General features: G+C 51.8%; 8 protein-coding genes across 8 annotated transcripts; 5 read left to right on the forward strand and 3 right to left on the reverse strand.

The window, feature by feature from the left end:
• Positions 1 to 339: 339 nt before the first annotated feature.
• Positions 340 to 1,843, forward strand: aspf22 (enolase acuN; the record flags this gene model as incomplete). Its single annotated transcript, XM_056886792.1, has 4 exons — positions 340 to 463; positions 530 to 586; positions 651 to 990; positions 1,048 to 1,843. 4 exons carry the CDS (start codon positions 340 to 342, stop codon positions 1,841 to 1,843), a joined length of 1,317 nt encoding a protein of 438 aa, XP_056740441.1.
• Positions 1,844 to 2,226: 383 nt separating this feature from the next.
• N7443_006737 (eukaryotic translation initiation factor 3 subunit J) lies at positions 2,227 to 3,265 on the forward strand (the record flags this gene model as incomplete). The annotated part of the gene is made up of 3 exons (XM_056886793.1): positions 2,227 to 2,245; positions 2,388 to 2,461; positions 2,561 to 3,265. 3 exons carry the CDS (start codon positions 2,227 to 2,229, stop codon positions 3,263 to 3,265), a joined length of 798 nt encoding a protein of 265 aa, XP_056740442.1.
• Positions 3,266 to 3,579: 314 nt separating this feature from the next.
• N7443_006738 (uncharacterized protein) lies at positions 3,580 to 4,077 on the reverse strand (the record flags this gene model as incomplete). The annotated part of the gene is made up of 1 exon (XM_056886794.1): positions 3,580 to 4,077. The coding sequence occupies one exon, from the start codon at positions 4,075 to 4,077 to the stop codon at positions 3,580 to 3,582; it is 498 nt and encodes a 165-aa protein (XP_056740443.1).
• A 2,559-nt stretch (positions 4,078 to 6,636) lies between these two features.
• N7443_006739 (14-3-3 adaptor artA-like protein) lies at positions 6,637 to 7,968 on the reverse strand (the record flags this gene model as incomplete). The annotated part of the gene is made up of 8 exons (XM_056886795.1): positions 6,637 to 6,993; positions 7,050 to 7,137; positions 7,205 to 7,479; positions 7,540 to 7,551; positions 7,611 to 7,630; positions 7,697 to 7,743; positions 7,805 to 7,812; positions 7,957 to 7,968. The coding sequence occupies 8 exons, from the start codon at positions 7,966 to 7,968 to the stop codon at positions 6,637 to 6,639; spliced, it is 819 nt and encodes a 272-aa protein (XP_056740444.1).
• Positions 7,969 to 10,238: 2,270 nt separating this feature from the next.
• On the forward strand, positions 10,239 to 13,481 carry N7443_006740 (calcium-transporting ATPase; the record flags this gene model as incomplete). Its single annotated transcript, XM_056886796.1, has 5 exons — positions 10,239 to 10,356; positions 10,410 to 10,567; positions 10,630 to 12,945; positions 12,999 to 13,321; positions 13,373 to 13,481. 5 exons carry the CDS (start codon positions 10,239 to 10,241, stop codon positions 13,479 to 13,481), a joined length of 3,024 nt encoding a protein of 1,007 aa, XP_056740445.1.
• Positions 13,482 to 14,089: 608 nt separating this feature from the next.
• N7443_006741 (putative l-fucose permease) lies at positions 14,090 to 15,828 on the forward strand (the record flags this gene model as incomplete). Its single annotated transcript, XM_056886797.1, has 7 exons — positions 14,090 to 14,224; positions 14,279 to 14,379; positions 14,443 to 14,660; positions 14,717 to 15,061; positions 15,107 to 15,337; positions 15,396 to 15,601; positions 15,652 to 15,828. 7 exons carry the CDS (start codon positions 14,090 to 14,092, stop codon positions 15,826 to 15,828), a joined length of 1,413 nt encoding a protein of 470 aa, XP_056740446.1.
• A 489-nt stretch (positions 15,829 to 16,317) lies between these two features.
• Positions 16,318 to 21,120, reverse strand: N7443_006742 (uncharacterized protein; the record flags this gene model as incomplete). The annotated part of the gene is made up of 9 exons (XM_056886798.1): positions 16,318 to 18,629; positions 18,690 to 18,837; positions 18,886 to 19,003; positions 19,059 to 19,087; positions 19,737 to 19,762; positions 19,832 to 19,940; positions 19,991 to 20,370; positions 20,425 to 20,470; positions 20,530 to 21,120. 9 exons carry the CDS (start codon positions 21,118 to 21,120, stop codon positions 16,318 to 16,320), a joined length of 3,759 nt encoding a protein of 1,252 aa, XP_056740447.1.
• Positions 21,121 to 21,322: 202 nt separating this feature from the next.
• On the forward strand, positions 21,323 to 22,055 carry N7443_006743 (uncharacterized protein; the record flags this gene model as incomplete). Its single annotated transcript, XM_056886799.1, has 3 exons — positions 21,323 to 21,460; positions 21,520 to 21,930; positions 21,984 to 22,055. 3 exons carry the CDS (start codon positions 21,323 to 21,325, stop codon positions 22,053 to 22,055), a joined length of 621 nt encoding a protein of 206 aa, XP_056740448.1.
• Between the last annotated feature and the right edge of the window lie 153 nt (positions 22,056 to 22,208).

Here is a 22,208-nt window from a genome sequence, read left to right on the forward strand (position 1 = left end):
TGAGTTAAAAGCGCATACATCATACCCCGCCATACTGCCCCTCCCTCCTCAACTGTTCTTTCTGAAGACTCCAAGAGGTCAAGGACACTGTCATCCAACCAGAGCTTCGGTGATCTCAATTGCCGTGGCAATTGCCCCAACCGTCCAGCTCAGACAAATCAGACTCCCCCAATCCTCCCTCCCCGTCCGGCGAGTCTTTTCGGGTCATCGGTGAACCTCTCTGGCTCCCCCGCCGTTAGTCACCTGGCACTGCCTTAAACCCCGTTCTCCTCTCGTTTTTCTCTTCCCTTTCTTGCAACTGACTGATATTCTTCCCCATCAGCCTATCAAGTTCCAAATATGCCTATCTCCAAGGTTCACGCTCGTTCCGTGTACGACTCTCGCGGTAACCCCACCGTTGAGGTCGACATTGCCACCGAGACCGGTCTGCACCGCGCCATCGTCCCCTCCGGTGCTTCCACTGGTACGTACCCCTCACTCAAGATCTCCAGCTTATCAAGAGTCAATGATAGCTAATAGTATCTTCTAGGCCAGCACGAGGCCGTTGAGCTCCGTGATGGTGACAAGTCCCACTGGGGCGGCAAGGGTGAGTGAAACTGAGCTTCGTCGCGATTGAAACTGTTCGGAACTAATCGTTATTGCTGCAACAGGTGTCCTCAAGGCCGTGAAGAACGTCAACGAGATCATTGGTCCCGCTCTTATCAAGGAGGCCATTGATGTCAAGGATCAGGCTAAGATCGACGAGTTCCTCAACAAGCTCGATGGCACTGCCAACAAGGGCAACCTCGGTGCCAACGCCATTCTTGGTGTCTCTCTGGCTGTCGCCAAGGCCGCCGCTGCTGAGAAGGGTGTTCCCCTCTACGTTCACATCTCCGACCTCGCCGGTACCAAGAAGCCCTACGTTCTTCCCGTTCCCTTCCAGAACGTCCTGAACGGTGGCTCCCACGCCGGTGGCCGTCTGGCCTTCCAGGAGTTCATGATTGTCCCCAAGTAAGTTGCTGCTCGGTGCGTTTGCTCTGGATCTAGATTGCTAACAATTGCCCGCAGCACTGCTCCCTCCTTCTCTGAGGCCCTCCGCCAGGGTTCTGAGGTCTACCAGAAGCTCAAGACCCTTGCCAAAAAGAAGTACGGCCAGTCCGCCGGCAATGTCGGTGACGAGGGTGGTGTCGCCCCCGATATTCAGACCGCCGAGGAGGCTCTTGACTTGATCACCGAGTCCATTGAGCAGGCCGGCTACACTGGCAAGATTGCCATTGCCATGGACGTTGCCTCTTCCGAGTTCTACAAGACTGATGCCAAGAAGTACGATCTTGACTTCAAGAACCCCGACAGCGACCCCTCCAAGTGGCTCACCTACGAGCAGCTTGCCGACCTCTACAAGTCCCTGGCTCAGAAGTACCCCATTGTCTCCATCGAGGACCCCTTCGCTGAGGATGACTGGGAGGCCTGGTCCTACTTCTACAAGACCTCTGACTTCCAGATTGTCGGTGATGACCTGACTGTCACCAACCCCCTGCGCATCAAGAAGGCCATCGAGCTCAAGTCTTGCAACGCTCTCCTGCTCAAGGTCAACCAGATCGGTACTCTCACCGAGTCCATCCAGGCTGCCAAGGACTCCTACGCCGACGGCTGGGGTGTCATGGTTTCCCACCGCTCCGGTGAGACTGAGGATGTCACCATCGCTGACATCGCTGTCGGTCTCCGTGCCGGCCAGATCAAGACCGGTGCCCCTGCCCGTTCCGAGCGTCTGGCCAAGCTCAACCAGATCCTCCGTATCGAGGAGGAGCTCGGTGCTAACGCCGTTTACGCCGGCGACAAGTTCCGCACCGCGGTCAACATGTAAATTGGCTGAGAGAAAAGAAAAAGGAGAGATGGCCTGTTTCTCTAGACAGTCATCTATTATGATTATGAATTTAATTAAGATCTTCTGAATGAAAGACATATTCGAAAAGCGATTCCAGTAAACATCCAATATTCTTTCTAGATCGTACACAAAAGAAGGAAATATGAAAATGAAATCATGTCGGGCACCAAGAGGCCGAGATCACGTGGGAACATCCCACCTCCGATAAGTGTCCCACATAAAAATTGCCCTCCCCCTCCATTCTTTGTTGGAGTAGGTTCCTATCGCGGGCTCGTCCTGATTTCTCTTGTTTTTCGGTCTTATCAACCGCGCATCCTTTCTTTACCGTCCTTTACCTTCCAGAAAATTCTTCTTTACTCAATATGCCGCCTTCCAAGTGGGGTAAGTTCTTATCCTCTACTATCAAGATACGCCTCTAGATTTTGCGACGGTGGGCCGCAGTTTGTTTGGCGCAATACCTGGCGGATCATATGGCAGCTGAATGAGTCTGGACCTGTTACTGACTTCACTTTGTCTGATTTAGATGAGGAGGAGGACAGTGTTTCGCCTCCCCCCGTTGCCCCTCGCCGCAGATTCGACGACGAAGAAGAAGACGATGTAAGCCCTTACTCATATCTCTCTCAGTCATGTGCAGCGCAGAAACGGATGCGCAAAACTACGTAATAGGCGCTAATAAACATATCTTGGAAACGATAGGTCCTTGACTCCTGGGACGCCGCCGAGGACTCCGAGGTAGAGCGCGAGAAGACGAAGAAGGCCGCCGAGGCCGAGGCCGCGAAGAAGGCTGCGGCTGCTGCCAACAAGAAGACCAAGGCCCAGCGGATAGAAGAGCACCGTGAGCAGCGGAGGCAGGACGCTGATGACTCCGATGACTTCGACGCCGACGAGACCGAGGCTGAGCGCCGTGATCGCCTGCGCCGCACTGAGAAGGAGGCCGACCTGCAGCACGCTTCCGATCTGATCGGCGACATCGACCTGAACCGCAACCGTGGCGCCCCCAAGGCTATCGTTGTTACCGACTCCAAGGACCCCACCAACTCTATCGATCTGTCTGCCATGCCCCTGTTTAAGCCCACCACTAAGGATCAGTTCAACCACCTGAGCGACGTCCTCATTCCTCTGCTTTCCATGCAGTCGAAGAAGCCCCATTACGCTCTTTGGGCCCAGGACTTCATCCGCAGACTTGTCAAGGAACTCCCCAGTACCGAGATCAAGAAGATTGCCAGCGCTCTGACCACCGCTAGCAACGAGAAGATGCGCGAGGAGCGTGCCGCTGACAAGGGTAACAAGAAGACCAAGGCCGCTAAGACCAAGATCTCCTTGAACGCCAACCGTGACAACCAGATCGACAACAACAACTATGAGAACGATGACGGTCTTGCTGATGATGACTTCATGTAATGGACGACTGGTTTCATTCCCAATTTCCCTATCTCGTTTTGCCTGTCTCATCTTTTCTACTGGATGGGATTCTTGAAAATACGCATTGCCACTGAGAGGTCCCTGTATCTTTCCATTCCATTATATTGGAGTTGATTCCTTCCAATCCCAACATCAATTTTTTTTTGTATACCAACTTGTACATCTCCTTCCTGCATGAACTATAGAACGCATCTACTCGATTTCATTAAGCTGTCCTCATCATTGCTCCATATACATTAAAGCCAGTAAGTGCCCTGGCATATCGTTTCGTTTATTATAACGTCAGACATTAATCAGACTGTACAAGCAGCACTCCTCACCACCTTCCGATCTCCTTTACTCTTAGCCATCATAGCAAGATAGTTTGCCTCCTCCTCAATCCCCTGCACCGTCTTCCCAAGATCCAGAAAACCCTCATCATCCAACGCAAACAAAGCCTCCTTAGCCCAGACCCGACAACTCAATTTCTCGCGAAACCGCGTCGAAAAAAGCGTCAACGGGACAAGCGCCAGTCGGTCCGATAATGCACCGTGCATTTTGGGTTCCACCGCGCCGATCTTCAGAGCCACCAGTAAGCGGCGCAGAAACGGCATTTTGTCCGTCGGTGTGCGCTCGTACTTCCAGTCCGTCGGGCCTGAGTCGTTTATTATGTGGAAATGAATGCCTTCTGTGGCCGTCGTTGTGAGGTACAGAGACCAAAGAAAGAGGTAGGTGTCTCCGCGATCCAGGATGAGGATGTAGAGACTATTAGCCTCGAAGGCCAGTGATAGCGGGGGTGTGAGGGCAGCCATGGATGTAAATTCCAAAAAAAAACAAGTTTAAATGGTTAAATCAGGGCAATGGAGATGATATTATGGAGATGGAGTCACACTTCGTCAGATAGGCGGGGATTCCCGTGAATTTATACATCCAGAACCCAATCCATCAATCGGCAAGCACGAACCGTGCAGAAGCCTTTGTAGTGACTTAAGAAAGCAGATACCGAAGACACGGCTACAGGTCAAGAATAAGGGTTCAACTGATTATTATTATTTTCTGCCATGTCCTTTTCTTCTGGGCCGACGGATTTTCAATACCCAACGCAACGCAACAGACTGTACATATCTGCCCAATTATTCGTGCTGAGGGTGTACTATAGCTTATTCGGGGCAAAAAACTACCACTAGACATGTGGCTGTCTGTGCCTTGGCTGGGATTAAATTTCCGCTTAAATGGGCTGCAGGATAAACTTGTCCAGAAAATAGACATGTCACCTTGTTCTTGTTGCACATGGCTAACTGGCTTGACGCCTCGGCGGTTTTTACCTTTTTTATTCTTTTTTTGTTTTCTGAATCTTTCTCTGAATATAATTATAGGATTTGAATTCATCTCCACTCGCAGGAATTGTTATAAAGTGAGCTATAATCGCACTATGCCGTTTTCTACACTGAATTGATCTATCCAATAAATGCGCCCTTCTATGCGAGGGTCTAAGCCATATTGCAACTGTCGGTGCCGAAATGTGCCACAACTAGCCAAACAAACAATCTTACCTCCTCAATTGAGGCTCTTCGACCATTCGACCCGTGAACCTCCATCGTCCCCGAAACTACCCGCCAATCCCATACCCCGATTCAGCCTTCCACCCTTGTAGAAAAGTCGGCTGACACCTGCCATAAGCCGCTTGTATGGACCAGGTGGCCCGCTTGACGCGCGGCAATCGTAATTCTATGCTCATTTCTAGGATCCAGCAATCACAAATACGAGTGCAGGCCCACCTTCATCCGTTTATCTGGGATTTTTGGCATCGAAATGGCTACATCGACGCCCGGACGGCTGGATGGGTTGGAATCGGGGAGTGAGAGGCCTATCCCGGATTTCGGCAGAGGTGTGCATTACGAGCGGTCTGGAGGCTTCATCCCGATTGGAAGGGTGTACGTGGAATATCGAGGTCTGGCTTAGCTCATAGGTATATTATGCTCGCTCTGGAGACGCCGAGTCTTCTCTATGATAGTGTTCGACTTCTTTCCCAGTCTTAGTCTGGTTGCTCGTGGCTACTTGTGTAATTCTATAGTGAATAGAGTGACACATTAACCATTCTAAGCCAGGGAGGGCTGTTGCTTATCAAGTGAGTAGCTATGCCTTTAAATAGGGCCAGGAGACTCAAAAATCTTAGGTATTAAGCATAAAGATAAGCCCTCGGGGTAGACTCACACCCCGCTGCAAAAACACGCCAACAGTGAACTATATGCAGAGGTAGTAATGCTTGCAACATTGGGAAGCGGCTGACGAAATGATATCGGCTATCATCTTAGAGGCACGGTAACGGACTTCTCCGTCCTCTGTCTCCGTCTATCCTATGCCCTCCCAAAACCTTTTCCCTGACAGCCTACGCTCTTCAAGACAAATTGAGAGCTCCCTGGGTTTCTGCTTATCATCCAGCCTGCTACACTAGTACCGCACACGGACTTGAAAGAAAAAGTTGAGGCTAACATAATAAACAGAGGATTTAAGACATTAATAGCCCCGACGAGTTGCGACCAAGTACGAGTAAGTGTACCAGCCTCCATATCGTTCTCTCCACTCACCCAAGCCAATATCACAAGACACCCTGAGGCCATCTTCGTAATTGCCTCATCGAATCTAGCACACTCCCCACCCCAAGACGCTTAACCAAAGCCCTCGAGAAGGCGGGAGGATCTATAGACAATACGGCCTAAGGCATAGGGCACTAGGCCACATCAGGACGAACATCGCGTGCTGTTGTCTCTACCTCTACTACAATCTTCACGGTAACCCGAAGCTGGTACAGAGAAGTCAGTCGATCCTGAATACTCAGATCGTGAGGTGACCTATATCAAGTTGCTTCTTAACATGGTACCCGACTCATGAGCCGAGTGTGAGGGCTCCACGGCTGGAATTAGGGTCATTTCAATCAGTGCTTTCAAAAAGAACCTGAAAAATACAACCGATCTCTAGACATAATATGTAAGTACCGAGTCATATCGTGACAGTATCGGACGGAATAGGCAGTCTTCAGCGGCCTACGATCCTACAAGCAGATACTGAATAAGGGCCTAGAAGGTGGAATTGGAAAATAAACACATTGAATCGTGCTGAAGTGGGAATAGAGACAATAAAAGAGAGAGAAATTCCACTCAGCCCCTTTTCTTCGCTCGCGTCAACCGAATATCAAACTCCGCCGGCCGACCCGCACGGTCCCGAACACGTGCAAGAGATAGGTGCCGGTCCCAACCAAGCCACGCTGCGGTGAAAAACAAACAAGCGATTTGCATGACCACGTCCAGGATGACATGCGAACGCCCCCTTACCAATTGGCATGCGGTTCGTCGCAAGGTTTACCTGCCCCTCTAGGACTCAGTCTCGGCCTCGGCCGGCTTGGCCTCTTCGGGCTTCTCCTCGGCCGGCACCGCGGCATCGTCCTCAGTCTTCTCCTCCTTAGGGGCCTCACCTTCGTTACCATCGGCAGAGGTCCAGAGGGTCAAGTTATCCCGCAGAAGCTGCATGATAAGAGTGCTGTCACGGTAGCTCTCCTCGGAGAGGGAGTCAAGCTCTGCAATAGCGTCATCGAATGCCTGCTTAGCGAGATGGCATGCGCGGTCGGGAGAGTTGAGGATCTCGTAGTAAAAGACGGAGAAGTTCAGCGCGAGGCCAAGGCGGATAGGGTGGGTGGGGGTGAGGTCAGTCTGGGCCACATCGGTAGCGTTCTATTGTCACGGATCAGTACTTGACCCAGGCGCAAAAATCTGTCAACTTTAAATACCTTGTAGGCCTCGTGGGCAGCGGTAGCAGCAACCTTGCGCTTGTTGCCGGAAGCGAACTCGGCGAGATAACGGTGGTAATCTCCCTTCCTGTTGTTGGGGTCAGTCATACCACATCACAAGGCGACAAGGACGCGTGTCTGGGTGCGAAACTCACATCTTGTAGTAAAAGACCTTGGACTCGCCGGTCTCGGCCTTGGGGATCAGGGACTCATCCAGGACGTCAAGGACATCTTGGCAGACCTTCTCGAGCTCGGTCTCAATCTTCTGGCGGTAGTCGTGGATGATACCGACGTGCTCATCGGAGCCCTTGGACTCCTCCTTCTGCTCGATGGAGGAGATGATGCGCCACGAGGCACGGCGAGTACCGACGACGTTCTTGTAAGCAACGGAGAGCAGATTACGCTCGTCAACAGTGAGCTCGCCACCGATCTAGAAAGAAAGGGTAAGCAAGGGGTGCGGTGTGAAGAGGGGACCATGTGGTATTCGTACGTTGGCGACTTCCTATTCGACTGTTAGCCTGAGTGTCCCGATGGTAAACAACACGACGAAACGTTACTGACCTTCATGAAAGTGACCATTTCTGGCAAGCGGAAACACACATGTTAGCACTCGTAAGCTCGTCCTAAGTTGCCCAAGTGAATCTCACCATCGTAGCGCTCGGCCTGCTCACAGAGCCTCGCGAGGAACGTCTTGCTGATGAGGGGTCAGTACTGGCACTGCAGATGTCGGTTGGGAGGGATTATATGATCCTTACTTCTCGCGCTATATTGCGAAAACATGGGTCAGTATGATTCCAAACTCATAAAATCCGAAAGGGGATGTCAGGGCACTACGGCCAGAAGTGGGATTGCGATGGCGGTGACGGCCCAGGCAAGGCCCGATGGAGGGGCAGGAAGTCGAACGTACCTCAGAACCCATGATGAAAGTGTATGTCAGGGGTAGGAAAAGTTGTGAAGAGGGTGGGTATTATTGAAAAGGACAAGAGGGATCGGAAAGAGAGAAAGATGATGGTTGCAAGACCAAGTGGGGGTGGAAAGAGAGGAGGAGAGCGAAAGGAGTTGGGGGGGGAATCATAACATTACGTTTGTTACGCCATTCACTCGGGTATCCGGTACCTTAAGGCCCCGTCTTCCGTGTAATTTATGTATTCTCATTACGCCACTTCCAACTTTGGCCCAAGCACATGTTCAAGTGAGGCTCTGCCGGTGTCAGGCATGCATCCCACCCTTGGGCGCATATCTGTGATGTTTCTATAAGATAGGTTGCGTTCCTCGTTGCCGCGTGTATCAAGGACTCCCGTACAGTTGCGCCGTTTCCCTCTGATGATCAGCTGGAAGCGCGGTGGGCCCGCGTTTCCAATGATTTCCCTCGGCGACTACAACTGACCACTGAGTCCGTTTTGATTAAAGGGGGTTGTAGGACATGGGCGGTACACTGGCACCATATATGCCATTAGAGGTGGTTCTTCGTAGGAAAAGGCCTCACGATGACGATGATGCAACTGTATGCTCGGGTACCTTCAGGTAGAACCTTCCAGCACTTCACAAGGAGACTTGGCCGTGATGTAGTGACCAGCCCAATTACGATTCCACGGCCCTCAAAGAATGAGATTAAATGCAATGTGTCGGAGCACTCGTCTTTTCGACTTGATTTCCAGCTGCAAGACTGTCACTGTAGTTCGACAGGTGACCCTTTGACTTCCGCGTCGGGTACCTGCGAGCTGGAGATCCGTAATTCAGCTTCCCACTCAGGCGTGTCTTAGTCTCTAGTCTCTATAAAACATGACTTTGCCTTTTTTATGAGCCCTTATAATCATGTTCGGGCCTAGATGGCTGAAGAATTGTCCATTTTACCCAGGTACTAGGAGCGAGAGGACTGAACCCCTGCTATTTTTGGAATAGCGGTACTCTCCAGGGCTCCCATGGTTGCCGCCATGTCTAAAAGCCACACCTTCGAGTGTCTCGAGACTAGCCCTGACTGCCCGCCTCCTTCCCCTAAAGGCTTTCGATACTTACTTCTGCGCTAAGGTGTTCTAGAACTCTGTCACCTCCTGTTGTGCACTTTCCAACTATTGATCAGTGCACGACTGCTCTAAGTCCCCTCCACACATCTGACAGATCATTTCCCTCCAGGTTACAGATCCAAAGAATACGGGAACCTCCCTCCAGCAACGGTGTACAGTATCTCACCAAGATCCAGTGAGGGTGACTCAATTAGGGCTCCCCAGCCTGATGATGCAAGTGTGGATGAGCTAGATTCAGCCCTATAAGCATGTCGCAATTAGCGCGCCTATATTCCTTGCCACCTGACAGAGATAATCCTTGGAAGAGTGCATTTCCGCACTCGATCTGAGAAATCCACCATGCCCTGAGATCAGCGCGCGAAGACTTCCCTGGAAACCAGCCCCCGCCCGTCTCACCGAAGTCTCCGCGCAAGGCGCAGTATTAGCTATTCTCACAACCCTACGATCCAAGCGTCAGGTCTAAGCTCCTGTAGGATCCTTCAACCAGTGAGAAGACGCGGCGAGAGGCTGCCATAAAAACCCCACTCAGCCCTAAGAGAACTGATCGACTGCGAATTGCAGGAAGCGGTCTATAATGAGGTCAATTGACCCGCCAATCTGTACAATATACTCCACATTTGGTCTCCGATAGGCAAGAGAAAGATGCAGCCTAGAGGGGTGCCCCATATTTCATCCCAGCTCTCGGCAGGGATGCTGGGGATCCCTGACGCAAGTCGCAGCCCCGGGAGGAGGATCTTCAAACCGAAAGGGGTGTTTTTGATACTACGGATCAATATCAAAGGTTGACAATGAAGTTTCAAGAAGTAGCAAGCCATGCAAAGAAAGTTGCAAGAGTATAAAAGAGCGGAGGAAAGAGGACCCGCCTCAGCCCTGTGGCCCCTTGCTGATTAATCACACCCGATGGGGAATGAAATCAACTAAGAACACGTTGTGCCTCCGCTGGCTCCGCAGTCCGCGATCTGAGGGAGAAAGACAAGTTTCTTCTCTGCTTGTCCTTGACCTTCGTTGGCTGTTATCTCTCGTTCCTCTCATTTAGCCACCCCTTGGCACCCATGTATCTCATCTAACCCGCCTCCCCATTCCGTTTCTTTTTCCCACTCTAGCTCCTCGTCTCCCCGGTTTATCTCAAATCGCATATCTGACCGGAGAAGGCCACACTTCCACAATGGAGAACTCCTTCTTATACACCCCGGCGGATGCGCTGGATCATTTCAATGTCTCGGAGCCCAAGGGTCTGTCTCAAGACGCGGTGCAGAAGTCCCGTCAGAAGCACGGTCCTAATGGTCAGTAAACACCTGCGGAGAACATCGCCGATGGATGCTAACGCGATTTGAAGCCCTTGCTGAGGAACCCCCGACCCCCATGTGGGAAATGATTTTGGAACAATTCAAGGACCAGCTGGTTCTCATTCTTCTGGCTTCGGCTGCCCTGTCCTTCGTGCTCGCTTTGTTTGAAGAAGGCGATGACTGGACTGCTTTCGTCGACCCGGCTGTGGTAAGTTGATTCTTTCGTCCACCGTGTGCCTAGCATAGTTCTCATATCATCTTCACCTGCAGATCCTCACCATTCTTATCCTTAACGCGGTCGTCGGGGTGACGCAAGAAAGCAGTGCGGAGAAGGCGATTGCGGCTCTCCAGGAATACTCGGCCAATGAGGCAAAGGTCGTCCGCAATGGAAAGACTCAGCGTATCAAAGCTGAGCATTTGGTCCCTGGCGATGTGATCCAGATTGCTGTCGGTGACCGTGTCCCTGCTGATTGTCGTGTGCTCTCGATCCACAGCAACAGCTTCCGTATTGACCAGGCTATTCTGACTGGTGAAAGTGAGAGTGTCGCAAAGGACACTAAGGCTATCAAGGACCGTCAAGCTGTCAAGCAAGACCAGACTAACATGCTTTTCTCCGGAACTACTGTCGTCAATGGCCACGCCACTGCCTTGGTTGTGTTGACGGGCGCTTCCACCGCCATTGGTGATATCCACGAGAGCATCACTTCGCAAATTTCCGAGCCCACTCCCTTGAAGCAGAAGCTCAATGACTTCGGTGATGTGCTCGCAAAGGTTATTACTGTTATCTGTGTCTTGGTTTGGCTTATCAACATTGAGCACTTCAACGATCCCTCTTTCGGTAGCTGGACCAAGGGTGCTATTTACTACTTGAAGATTGCCGTGTCTCTCGGTGTCGCCGCTATTCCCGAAGGTCTGGCCGTCGTCATTACGACTTGCTTAGCTCTCGGAACCCGCAAGATGGCACAGAAGAACGCCGTTGTCCGCTCCCTACCTTCGGTGGAGACCCTGGGTAGCTGCAGCGTGATCTGCTCTGACAAGACCGGAACTCTGACCACCAACCAGATGAGCGTCGAGAAGATTGTTTACCTCAACAGCTCCGGAACGGGCCTCGAGGAGATCGATATCGAAGGTACAACTTTTGCCCCCACAGGCCAGCTGTCTCGCAACGGCAAGGCCGTCGACAATGTCGCTGTTTCTTCGTCTACTGTCGCCCAACTGGCCGAGGTCACCGCCATCTGTAACGCTGCAACTCTCTCGCACGATCCCAAGACCGGTGTTTTCTCCAACATTGGTGAGCCTACCGAGGCTGCCCTCCGCGCCTTGACCGAGAAGATCGGTACCACCGATGCCTCCATGAACCAGAAGCTCTTCAGCCTGCCTACCTCCGAGAGGCTCCACACCGCTAGTGCTCACTACGAATCCCGTCTTCCTCTCCAGGCTACCTACGAATTCTCGCGTGATCGCAAGAGCATGTCCGTTCTTGTCGGAAAGGGCAAGGAACAGAAGCTGCTGGTCAAGGGTGCTCCTGAATCTATTCTCGAGCGCTGCTCTCACGTTTTGCAGGGTGCCGACGGCTCCCGTGTGCCTCTATCCAAGGACCACGCCAAGCTTCTCGCCGAGGAGGTTGTCGAATATGGTAACCGTGGACTGCGTGTTATGGCTCTTGCCAGCGTCAGCGATGTATCTGGAAACCCCTTGTTGAAGAATGCCCAGAGCTCCGAGGATTACACCAAGCTCGAGCAGAATATGACTCTCATCGGTCTTGTTGGTATGCTGGATCCTCCTCGCCCTGAGGTTGCTGGCGCTATCAAGACGTGCCATGAGGCTGGTATCCGCGTCATTGTCATCACCGGTGATAACCCCTACACTGCTGAGTCTATCTGTCGCCAGATCGGCATTTTCGGACCCAACGAGGATCTCACTGGAAAGAGCTACACCGGTCGCGAGTTTGACAGCCTGAGTGAAGCCGACAAGTTGAAGGCCGTCCAGACCGCATCCCTGTTCTCCCGTACCGAGCCCAGCCATAAGTCCAAGCTGGTCGACCTGCTCCAATCCCTGAATCACGTCGTTGCCATGACCGGTGACGGTGTCAACGACGCTCCCGCTCTGAAGAAGTCCGACATTGGTGTTGCTATGGGTACTGGTACTGACGTCGCCAAGTTGGCCGCCGACATGGTTCTGGCGGATGACAACTTTGCTACTATCACCGTCGCTGTTGAGGAGGGTCGCTCCATCTATAGCAATACCCAGCAGTTCATTCGTTACCTGATCTCGTCCAACATTGGTGAAGTCGTCTCTATCTTCATTACCGCTGCTCTTGGTATGCCCGAGGCTCTTGTTCCCGTTCAGCTTCTGTGGGTCAATCTGGTTACCGACGGTCTCCCCGCCACTGCTTTGTCTTTCAACCCTCCGGATCACGATGTCATGCGCCGTGCTCCTCGCCGCCGTGACGAGGCTCTTGTTGGGGGCTGGTTGTTCTTCCGCTACATGGTTATTGGTATCTACGTCGGTGGTGCCACTGTCTTTGGCTACGTCTGGTGGTTCTTGTACAACTCCGAGGGCCCCCAGATCACCTTCTGGCAGTTGGTAAGTCTTGACCTGTCTCTGATCCAAAATTTATATACTAACGGCTATTTCAGTCTCACTTCCACCGTTGCTCTGCTCAGTTCCCTGAGATCGGCTGCGAGATGTTCTCCAACGACATGTCCAAGTCCGCTTCGACCGTGTCTCTTTCCATTCTCGTGGTGATTGAGATGCTGAACGCCATGAATGCTCTGTCGTCAAGCGAGTCTCTTCTGACTTTCTTCCTCCACAACAACCCCATGCTGATCTACGCCATCACCTTGTCCATGGCTCTCCACTTCGCTATCCTCTACATTCCTTTCCTCCAGAACCTGTTCGCGATCCTGCCCCTGGACTGGAACGAATGGCAGGCAGTGTTGGTCATCAGTGCTCCTGTGATGTAAGCTTCCCATTTCAGCAAACCCTGTGACCATTACTAATATGCAAATAGCTTGATCGACGAAATTCTCAAGTTCTTCGAGCGCCAGCTGTATACCAACAATGTAGCCGCTATCCCCATCGTCCAGAACGGCGTCGCTGGCAAGCCCAAGCGGGCTTAAAGAATCACAAATTGATCCAATGACTACAGGATAACTGGGGGTAGTATTTTCTCCTGAATAGAATAGATCTTCCTGTGGAGTCATACTTCCTTGTACCTTTTGGAAGGGGTTCATTATATCACGATGTTAGATGAAGAGTGCAAATGAATCGTTGCTCGTATGTTCAGACCTATTCTTTGTATAGATTATCGGCTCCCCCCCCTTGGTCCTCACGCCGGCTATCAATATCCCTAGACGCTCTCCCCATGCCAAGAACCGTATAGCCTAAATTTCAGCAACCCAAGGCCACTGACTCCAATTCTTTGTCCCGTGTCGTGTCCAACCCCGCGCCATCGCAAGAACTAAGTTACGCGGATCCTCGGCGCCCACCGGGTGTGGCACCTGGTTGGCTCCCTGGATGCCGATGCGCTTCAACTGGGGGATCGCCGTCTCTCTACCCCGGATTTGTGGGGTAACCGAGTGTCGGGGGTGACCTTCTACTGCGACCCTGTGTTTTGCGGTTCAAATAGCCCTGCATTCCCTCACTTTCCTTTATGTATTTATTGATTTATTTCTTCCAATCTCCTCCTTCCAGCATACTCTCTATACAGGTACCTGAACCCGTCAAGATGGGATTCAAAGAATTCCTCAACCAACGCTCCGGCCTGCGCGTTGACAATCGCAAGACTACCTCGGCCGCGACTTTAACTCTGCGACAGAGCCTGTGGCCGTTGAGCCTAGTGACAATCTTATTCTTCCTATGGGTACGAAACACCCCAAAGACCCATGAACAACCAAGCTCACCCATATTACCCTAGGGCTTCGCATATGGACTCCTAGATACGCTCAACAAGCATTTCCAGAACACGTTACACATAGACCGAACTCGGTCCGCTGGTCTGCAGGCTGCGTATTTTGGGTACGACTCTGTTATCTAAATGAAAGACAAGTCCAAGGAATGTGGAACACTAACACCGTTCAGCGCATACCCTCTCGCCTCTCTTGGCTATGCGAATTGGATATTGCGGCATTTCGGGTATAAGGCTGTTTTTATCTTCGGGTTGACTCTTTATGGTATTGGCGCATTGTGTATGTGGCCTGCTGGTCTAAATCAGTCCTTTGGTGGGTTCTGTGGTGCTACGTTTGTCATTGGGTCGGGACTTGGCTCGCTTGAGACAGCGGCGAATCCTTATTTGACTGGTATGTTCTGCTCTCTTTTGTCTCGGTTAGTTAGACTGTGCTCATTTACGGATTAGTTTGTGGTCCACCCCGTTATTCGGAGATCCGGATCAATTTTGCGCAGGCTTTTAATGCAATTGGAACCGTTGTCGGGCCTGTGTTGGGCTCTTATGCTTTCTTCACTGAGACCGCTGATGATGTTGCGGCGCTTCAGCGTGTGCAGTGGGTTTATCTAGCTATTGGCATTTTCGTCTTTTGTCTTGCGGTTGTTTTTTTCTTTTCTGATATTCCAGAGGTCACGGATGAGGATATGGCGTTCCAGATATCTACCACCCATGTCGATGAACAGGATAAGCCGTTTTGGAAACAGTATAAGCTTTTCCATGCTACGTTGGCTCAGTTTACATATACTGGAGCCCAAGGTATGTTCTTTCTCTTCCCTTCCCTCTTGGTACTAACAAGAATAGTCGCCATTGCGGGCTACTTCATCAACTACGCCGTCGACACATGGCCTGGCACTGACAGCGCCAAAGGTGCAAAGCTCCTAGCTGGCGCACAAGGCGCTTTTGCAGTTGGGCGGTTCCTGGGCTCTGGAATAATGAAGTATACAAAAGCTCGCTACGTCTTCATCGTATATCTATCATGCTGTGTGGCTTTTCTAGCTGCGGCAGTGACTCAGAGGAATCAGATTGGTATAGGTAAGTCTTGTCTAAACGTTCAAAACAAATTCGAAAGTTATGGTTCTGACAAATGCAGCGATGCTTTTCATGACTCTGTTCTTCGAATCCGTGTGCTTCCCCACCATCGTCGCACTGGGCATTCGCGGTCTTGGTCGCCATTATAAGCGTGGCTCGGGGTTTATCGTTGGTGGTGTATGTGGTGGTGCCGTTGTGCCACCTATTCTGGGCCATGTTGCTGATATGCGGGATGATACGGGCTTTGCGATGATCGTTCCTACTATGGTATGTCACTCGGTTCCTTCTGCAATTGGCTGTTTCTAACAAGTCTTCAGTTTATGGTTATTGCTTGGACTTATGCTGTTGCTGTGAACTTTGTTCCTTCATACACGAGGACAGTGGATAAGGTGGGCGAGAGCACGGTTGGACTTCAGAATGAGAGTGGCAAGGACGAGGAGGCGGTTGTTGGGACGAAAACGGAGAAAGAGGAGGCTTCGGCTCATTATGATTGATGAAATATCGCGGATTCGTAGTTTTATGGAGTTCTTTGAATGTCATGGATTTGTTACGCTGGGAGGTGAGGTGATAAACAAGATGTCATTATGCGGGCGTGTGCCCCAAGAAAGCAGTAGTCTATGGTAATAATGCAGCAAAAATGCAATCTGAAAATAGGTATCTGGGGTCCATAATCAAAACAGGAGATGATGAATCATAGGAAATTTGGAAGCAGAGCGTTTCATGTAGTGTGGTTGGGCAGGAAAAGAGAAAAGAAAAGGAAGAAGAGTAGTGGCAGAGACATTCAACCCATTATAGTTGCGATGTCTCGTGAGCTGCCAGGTAACATGCATAGGAAACGCAGTAAAAAGAACGCATGCTGTGTATGACACCACAAACAGGGGGGTATAAAAAAAAACACAAAACAGCTCTATCGTCTAACTAATTGCAGGAATGAGATCGTGGAATGAACGCAGAAAAGCCTGCGTCCAATGCAAAAACAACCATTATTTTGTAGTGGCTGGCTCGGCGGCATCGTCAGTATGTTCGATCGCAGCGGCAACCTGTGGATTGGGCCCAGTGGATTCAGTCACTGCAGAAATTGTCACATCTGCCTTTGAGGAAGGGGAGCGCAGCGAGGACGAACGAGGGGGAAGCCTTGAGCTTGTCTCCAGTTCTAGAGCAGGTTCGAGCACAGAGCCCGCGGTGTCTTTCTTAGGAACGTCAGGGCCAGCGTCCTCGGGACCATCAAAGTCGTCGACCTCTTCAATTTCCTCATCATCTTCCTCTTCCTCAATGATCTGACTCTTCCGCGCCACAGGACGGCCCATAGAAACACTGGGTTCACCATCAGGTTGACCGGGAAGAGGAGAGTGTAAGGTTCCCTGGGGTGTCATCAAGTTCGAGGTGTGGATCATGGGGCCTTTGAACGCGGATCGCTTTCGTCGTGCAAACACCAAGCTCGACGAAGGAGAGTACAGGATTGGCCCAGGCGACGCCTCATTGAAACCTGACGGTCCGGCAATCTCGTTAATACCCCTGTGTCCTCCACTGGGACCACGTACCAGTCGAATGTTGCTTGGAAAATGAGCCGAGGCGCCTGGGGTGGTAGGCAAGACCTTGATCGATGAGTGGGGGGATTTGGAGATCCTCGCTGTTGGAGTCGCAACAGTGTCGACACTATTGGATGAAATGGATGATGCCTTGGAGTGAGCACGTGTGTGGTGAATGCTGCGTATGGACGAGACAGAAGAGGATGTTGACTTGCGGCCACGCAAACCAGCAGAGGAGCGTCTGTACGATCCACGGGGAGTAATAGGCGAAGGTGATAGCGAGTTCCGATTGCCAGCGTGGCTGGTGTTTAAGGTTCGAGGCTGACGAGGATAGGAGTGCCGATTTTGACGGTAGGAGGCACTGCTGGGCGCTAAGCTGCTGGTGGCAGAAATACGCTTGGACTGAGTAGGTGTGACCACCTCCTCTGATAGATCGCCTGCAGGAGATGACGAAGGGGGCTTTTTCCCACTATCCTGGCTCTTGGCAGGACTGAATTTCTCCGAAAGGAATTTCCGTGAACTAGTTGACTTGGCGTTCGGAGATCGGGCTCGTTTGGCTGACTCAACAAACCAATGCTTCAAGGACGCTAGCTGGCTGATGATAGGATTATGTCGCCGGCTAGTGCGACGATGGAAGATGCCACGATGCTGCGCCAACTCAGGCTGTGACGCACTCACATGCAACATACTGGGCCGTGATCGTCGCTTGTCTTTTGGCGGAGGAATGGGACGTCGTCGGACGGAAGCCGATGTATTCGAGCGAATGGACTCCTTGTCAAAGGGTGGAAGATTTGTGGTCAAATCGGGCGTGTGTACAGGTAGAGGTTCAGGAAGTGCAGGAAGTTCTGGAACAGCCAGCTGGGAGGGCAGGCTTCGCCTGTCGCGACGCCCGCGATCTGACAGCTGAGAAGCTGGATGTACCTGGCCTTCTTCATCGACCTCCAGCAAGGCGGAAGACAATTTCTCGAGTCGGCTGCTAGCAGCACTTAGACGACGGATGTTCTTTGCCTCAACCTCTCGCTCTCGACGCTTGCGCTCTCGCTTCTGTTCCTTTCGTTGCTCTTTCTCAATCAAAAGTGCCCACCACCCGGCCAATGGATCGCATCGCTGAGCCAGAACATTCTCAATGACTTCGTCGATATTGACCCCTGCGCTTTTCATTCGTTGTAATGTGGTCTTCTCCAAAGGCGTGGTGAAAGGAGATGGTCGAGGAATTTTGAGAATAGCAAGCTGCTCAGGAGCATGCTCCGCAAGGAACGGATGCGCGAGGATCTCTTCCAGGCTCGGTCGAATCAAGGGCCGCTTGGACAGAAGAAGGTTGATCAATGCCTTGGCCTCATCTGTGAACTTGTCGTTGTAGATCGGTTCCTCCAAGAGAATCCGGTTCTTGGTGACTTGGTCGTCATCGTCGTCGTAGGGTAGCTCGCCTGCTAGAAGCGCATACAGAATGATTCCCAAACTCCAGACATCCACTTTCTCACCGGCATATTTCTCTCCCTTGAGCATTTCGGGGGCACTGTAGCAAATCGTCCCGCAGAAAGTCTGCAGATAGCTTGCCTTTCCTTCATACTCGCGCGTGAATCCGAAATCGCAGAGCTTCACGTTCTCGTGTTTGTCCAGCAGTATGTTCTCCAATTTCAGATCCCGATGTACACATGACTTGCTATGAACGTAGGCCACAGCTCCTACCAGTTGAGTGAATATCCGTTTCACTTTCTCGACCGGTAGCGGACCGTGGCGAAGGAGGTAGTTATATAATTCGTCACCTAGAGAAAGCACGCACATCAGTCAATGGTCCCGCGAGACGCTTTTGTCCATCAACCTACCAGGACAGAATTCCAGGGCCAGCCAAACCAAGCTCTCCGTCACGATAACCTCGTACAGTCGCGCAATATGGGGATGTAGGAATTGGCGGTGGTGGTGGATCTCGCGCGCGAGGTTTGTGTCATCCTTGCTAGAGGACTTGAGCACCACCTATATTGCCCGTTAGCCCGTCCCTCCGATTGAACCAAGCATTCGTACCTTGGAACCATTGGTCAGCTTGTGCGACGCGAGGTAGACCTTGCCAAACGAGCCCTTCCCAATCAACCTCCCTAGAGAGTAATTTCCGACGCTCCGAAGATCCTTCGACGAAAATTCCCTAGAAGGCGACGCGTTAGCCATGTCCCATGTAGCAAAAGAGCGAGTTGACGTACTCGAGTAATTCATTGTAGGAATTGGCAAGCTGTAATCACACGCGACCACGACAGGTCTCTCAGTTAGCCACACGTCCTGCGCAATCTGAAAGGATCCCAAGGGAGCGCAGCAGAGAGCTTAGAGACCGAGAATCCGCAAAGCCCGCCGCTCGCCGCCTATGATCCAAACCCCTCCAACTCGTCGACACGCACCTTTTCCTTCTGTTTCTGGCTTTGAACCCCCGCTCTCGTCCTGGGCGGCATGTGTTATGATCGATCCCCGTGAGTGCCGACGCCGGAGATCCTTGCGCGAGTCGAGTAGGGGGAAAGGAGTGGTGGGCAAGTTTGCCATTCAAAGAGTGAGGTGTGAAGGAGTGACGGGGGTTGCTAAGGCGGAGGGAAGGAGGAATGTGCATACAAGTCAAGAAAGACGTCAACGGGAACGTGGTGGACCGATGTGGAGACTTCGGCTGTGGACTCGAACGGCTTGATTTTTATTATATCAACCCCTGAGTTTACGTTTGAGTGGGGATTAACGCCTTGGACTCCGTGGGCGGAGGTCCGTTCATTGTATGACATCTTCCATTTCTCCTTCTAGTGCCAGGGTAGTGATGCTAAATGCTGAACTACACGTCCACTAGTAACCAATACGGGATCAACGCCTGCAAGCCCTGCCTCATGTTGAAAGGCCAAGGATACCATTCCGAAATATGAGTGGAGGAGATCTGGATTTTGAGTCAGCAAGTTGCATGTTGTGTAGGTTGCCATTTGCCATTGCCACGTTGACGCCTTACCGGGGGGATCCCCGACTGCCTTGCCAAAGCCACCGATGAGGTGTTGCGTCTTCTCCAACAGATATCGGCGGTTTCGCTCCTCGTCAATCACCGAATATCGATCTAGCATCTACGTTGGTGAGCGGGATACATACTTGTGTCTACTACGGAGAGACTTACCAGTAGTGTTGCCCCGTTCCAAAACGAGTAACAGGTGTCTGCCACCTTGTTGCACCGGCCATTGAATCCAGCGCAGGCGATTGTGTCGCCCGCGATCTCCGTTAGACCGGGCAGTGCAAGCACTCGTTCCTCGACTGAGCCGGTCTCTGTATCTGCCTCTTGTTCATCACTGGTCTTGGTCTCGTCCTCGTCCTTGTCCTCCTCGTCCTCGTCCTCGTCTTCGTCCTCTCCACCAAGGTTGTCCGTCTGTCGCGATGCCAACCAGTTCACCAGACCCTCGAACTTCGCCGACCTCGGCGACAGCAGATCCGCCTGCAGTTTGTCACTTGTTCCCCGACGCAGAAATTCTAGAGATCCGACTGCGCAATATGTATGACCACCTGGGACGTTATGTTAGGAGAACGGTTCGTAGAAAGGAAGTAGAAGATACGGACTATGCGACTCGCGGAAAGGAGACTCAGCCATCCCCCCGTCGTATGTCTGATTCAAGCAACCGTTAGCATGGCCATATCCATATCAAGAGAATAAAACTTGTTTACCTGACACTTCTCGATAAACGATATTAACCCGGGCACGTCGATGTCCCGCACATCCTCTGCGCCTTTGGCATCTTTACCTCGTAGAATGTATCGTGTGCCAGCGGCGCAACAACAATATCTCAGATCACGGTTTCCCTCGACCTTCCCATTAGGGCCGAGAATCTCTCCAAAGCTCCCATCGTCGCGCTGCAACTTGGGTAGCCATTGGAGACATTCCCTTCGCTTGACCCGGGACAGGTCGTCGCCTAGAATGAGCAAGTTCACCAGTGCAAAGAATGTCGCCGGTACATTCGCTGGATCCCAGACTTCATTATCTTTCGTCCGCTTCTCCGCGCCGAAATCCGTCCCTGAAAATCCGCGGAATCCGCCCGTTTGCACTTGGCAGTGGTAGAGCCAGTCGATGTACCCCTGTCGCTCCTCCGGAGTTGTTTTGCTATGTAGTACTCCGAGCACGTCCAAACCAGAGAGTGTGAGGTAGGCGAGGAGCATGCGATTGGAATCATTGGAGATATAGGCCGATGGGAGGAAGGTCTTGAGGCATCGGAGGTAATATTTGACATGTCGCTCCCTATTGAAGCTGGGCCCGACCATTCTGTCGACAGCGCTGCAATATTCGGCAGCGTTATTGTGCACTCCTCGCAGCTATTCCGTCCGACTTGCGTTGGTGAAGTCGGTGGTGGGGGATTCTGATCGGAGAAGCTGCCTTCCCCACATGCTTCACAACACTTGGCCCAGCCCTTTCGTCCCAAAGCCACTTTTCGTCTTCACCACCACAACACCACCCATCGCCAAAATGGTTCTGATTTCGTCCAAAACCTTCATCCAGGCGCACGCTGTGCTCCTGATTGTTGTTGCCGGGTACCTGATTAAAAGCCCGGAGGTTATCACTGACTCCGACATGGTGTTCATGATGGGAGAAGCCTTGCAAATTGTACAAACCATCCGGTCCTATCCGCATCAATTGGATCTTATTAACTAACGGTGGCACAGAACTTCCCCGCCGTGACGAGTTCCGTTCAGTCTCCTTTCGCCTACTGCGCCATTCCACTACTCGGTGAAGCCCTCATCGATCTCGTGCTCCTGTCTACCATCCCCTTTCACGAAGCTTTGGATGAAGCTCTACCCTATATCCGGCCTCTACGAAACGGAAACCTTCCCGCTGAGGACCTCCACATCCTGGCCAAGCTTCCCGAGTACATCACCAAGTCCCTGACAATTTACTGGAATGTCTGGACTACCATCGCCGGGTTCCGATTCGCCGCGTACGGCGCGCTCTCTCTATTTATCTACCTGGGTCGGGGCGCATCCTACTCTTCTGCTGCTGCAGTCACGGGATTGAGCCTGTTGAAGCACCGTGTGGTCTTCATGTACGCGTTTATGGAGATGATGACGTGGTTCTGGGTTCGTACAACCCCCTTTCATTTCAGCATGATCGAACTAACATCTAGTCACAGGCATTCTCTACCCTCCGTCAGGAGCGACAGGAGCGATTGACCAAGCTGCTGGAGGATGCCCGCGAGGACTAAGCTTTCGTTTTCTTTTTACGACGAAAGCCGGCTCGCGCCACAGCGTGTAATACTAGAATAAATATGCTTGTTTCATCTGCTAAAAATTGTCACCACTATTACATACATAGCATTTCATCATCAGAGCACATTCTTCATTCTCAAAAGGACTCT

The sequence above is a fragment of the Penicillium atrosanguineum genome (assembly GCF_028827265.1).
Source record: "Penicillium atrosanguineum strain IBT 20685 chromosome Unknown utg000005l_segment0_segment0, whole genome shotgun sequence".
Classification (NCBI taxonomy): domain Eukaryota; kingdom Fungi; phylum Ascomycota; class Eurotiomycetes; order Eurotiales; family Aspergillaceae; genus Penicillium; species Penicillium atrosanguineum.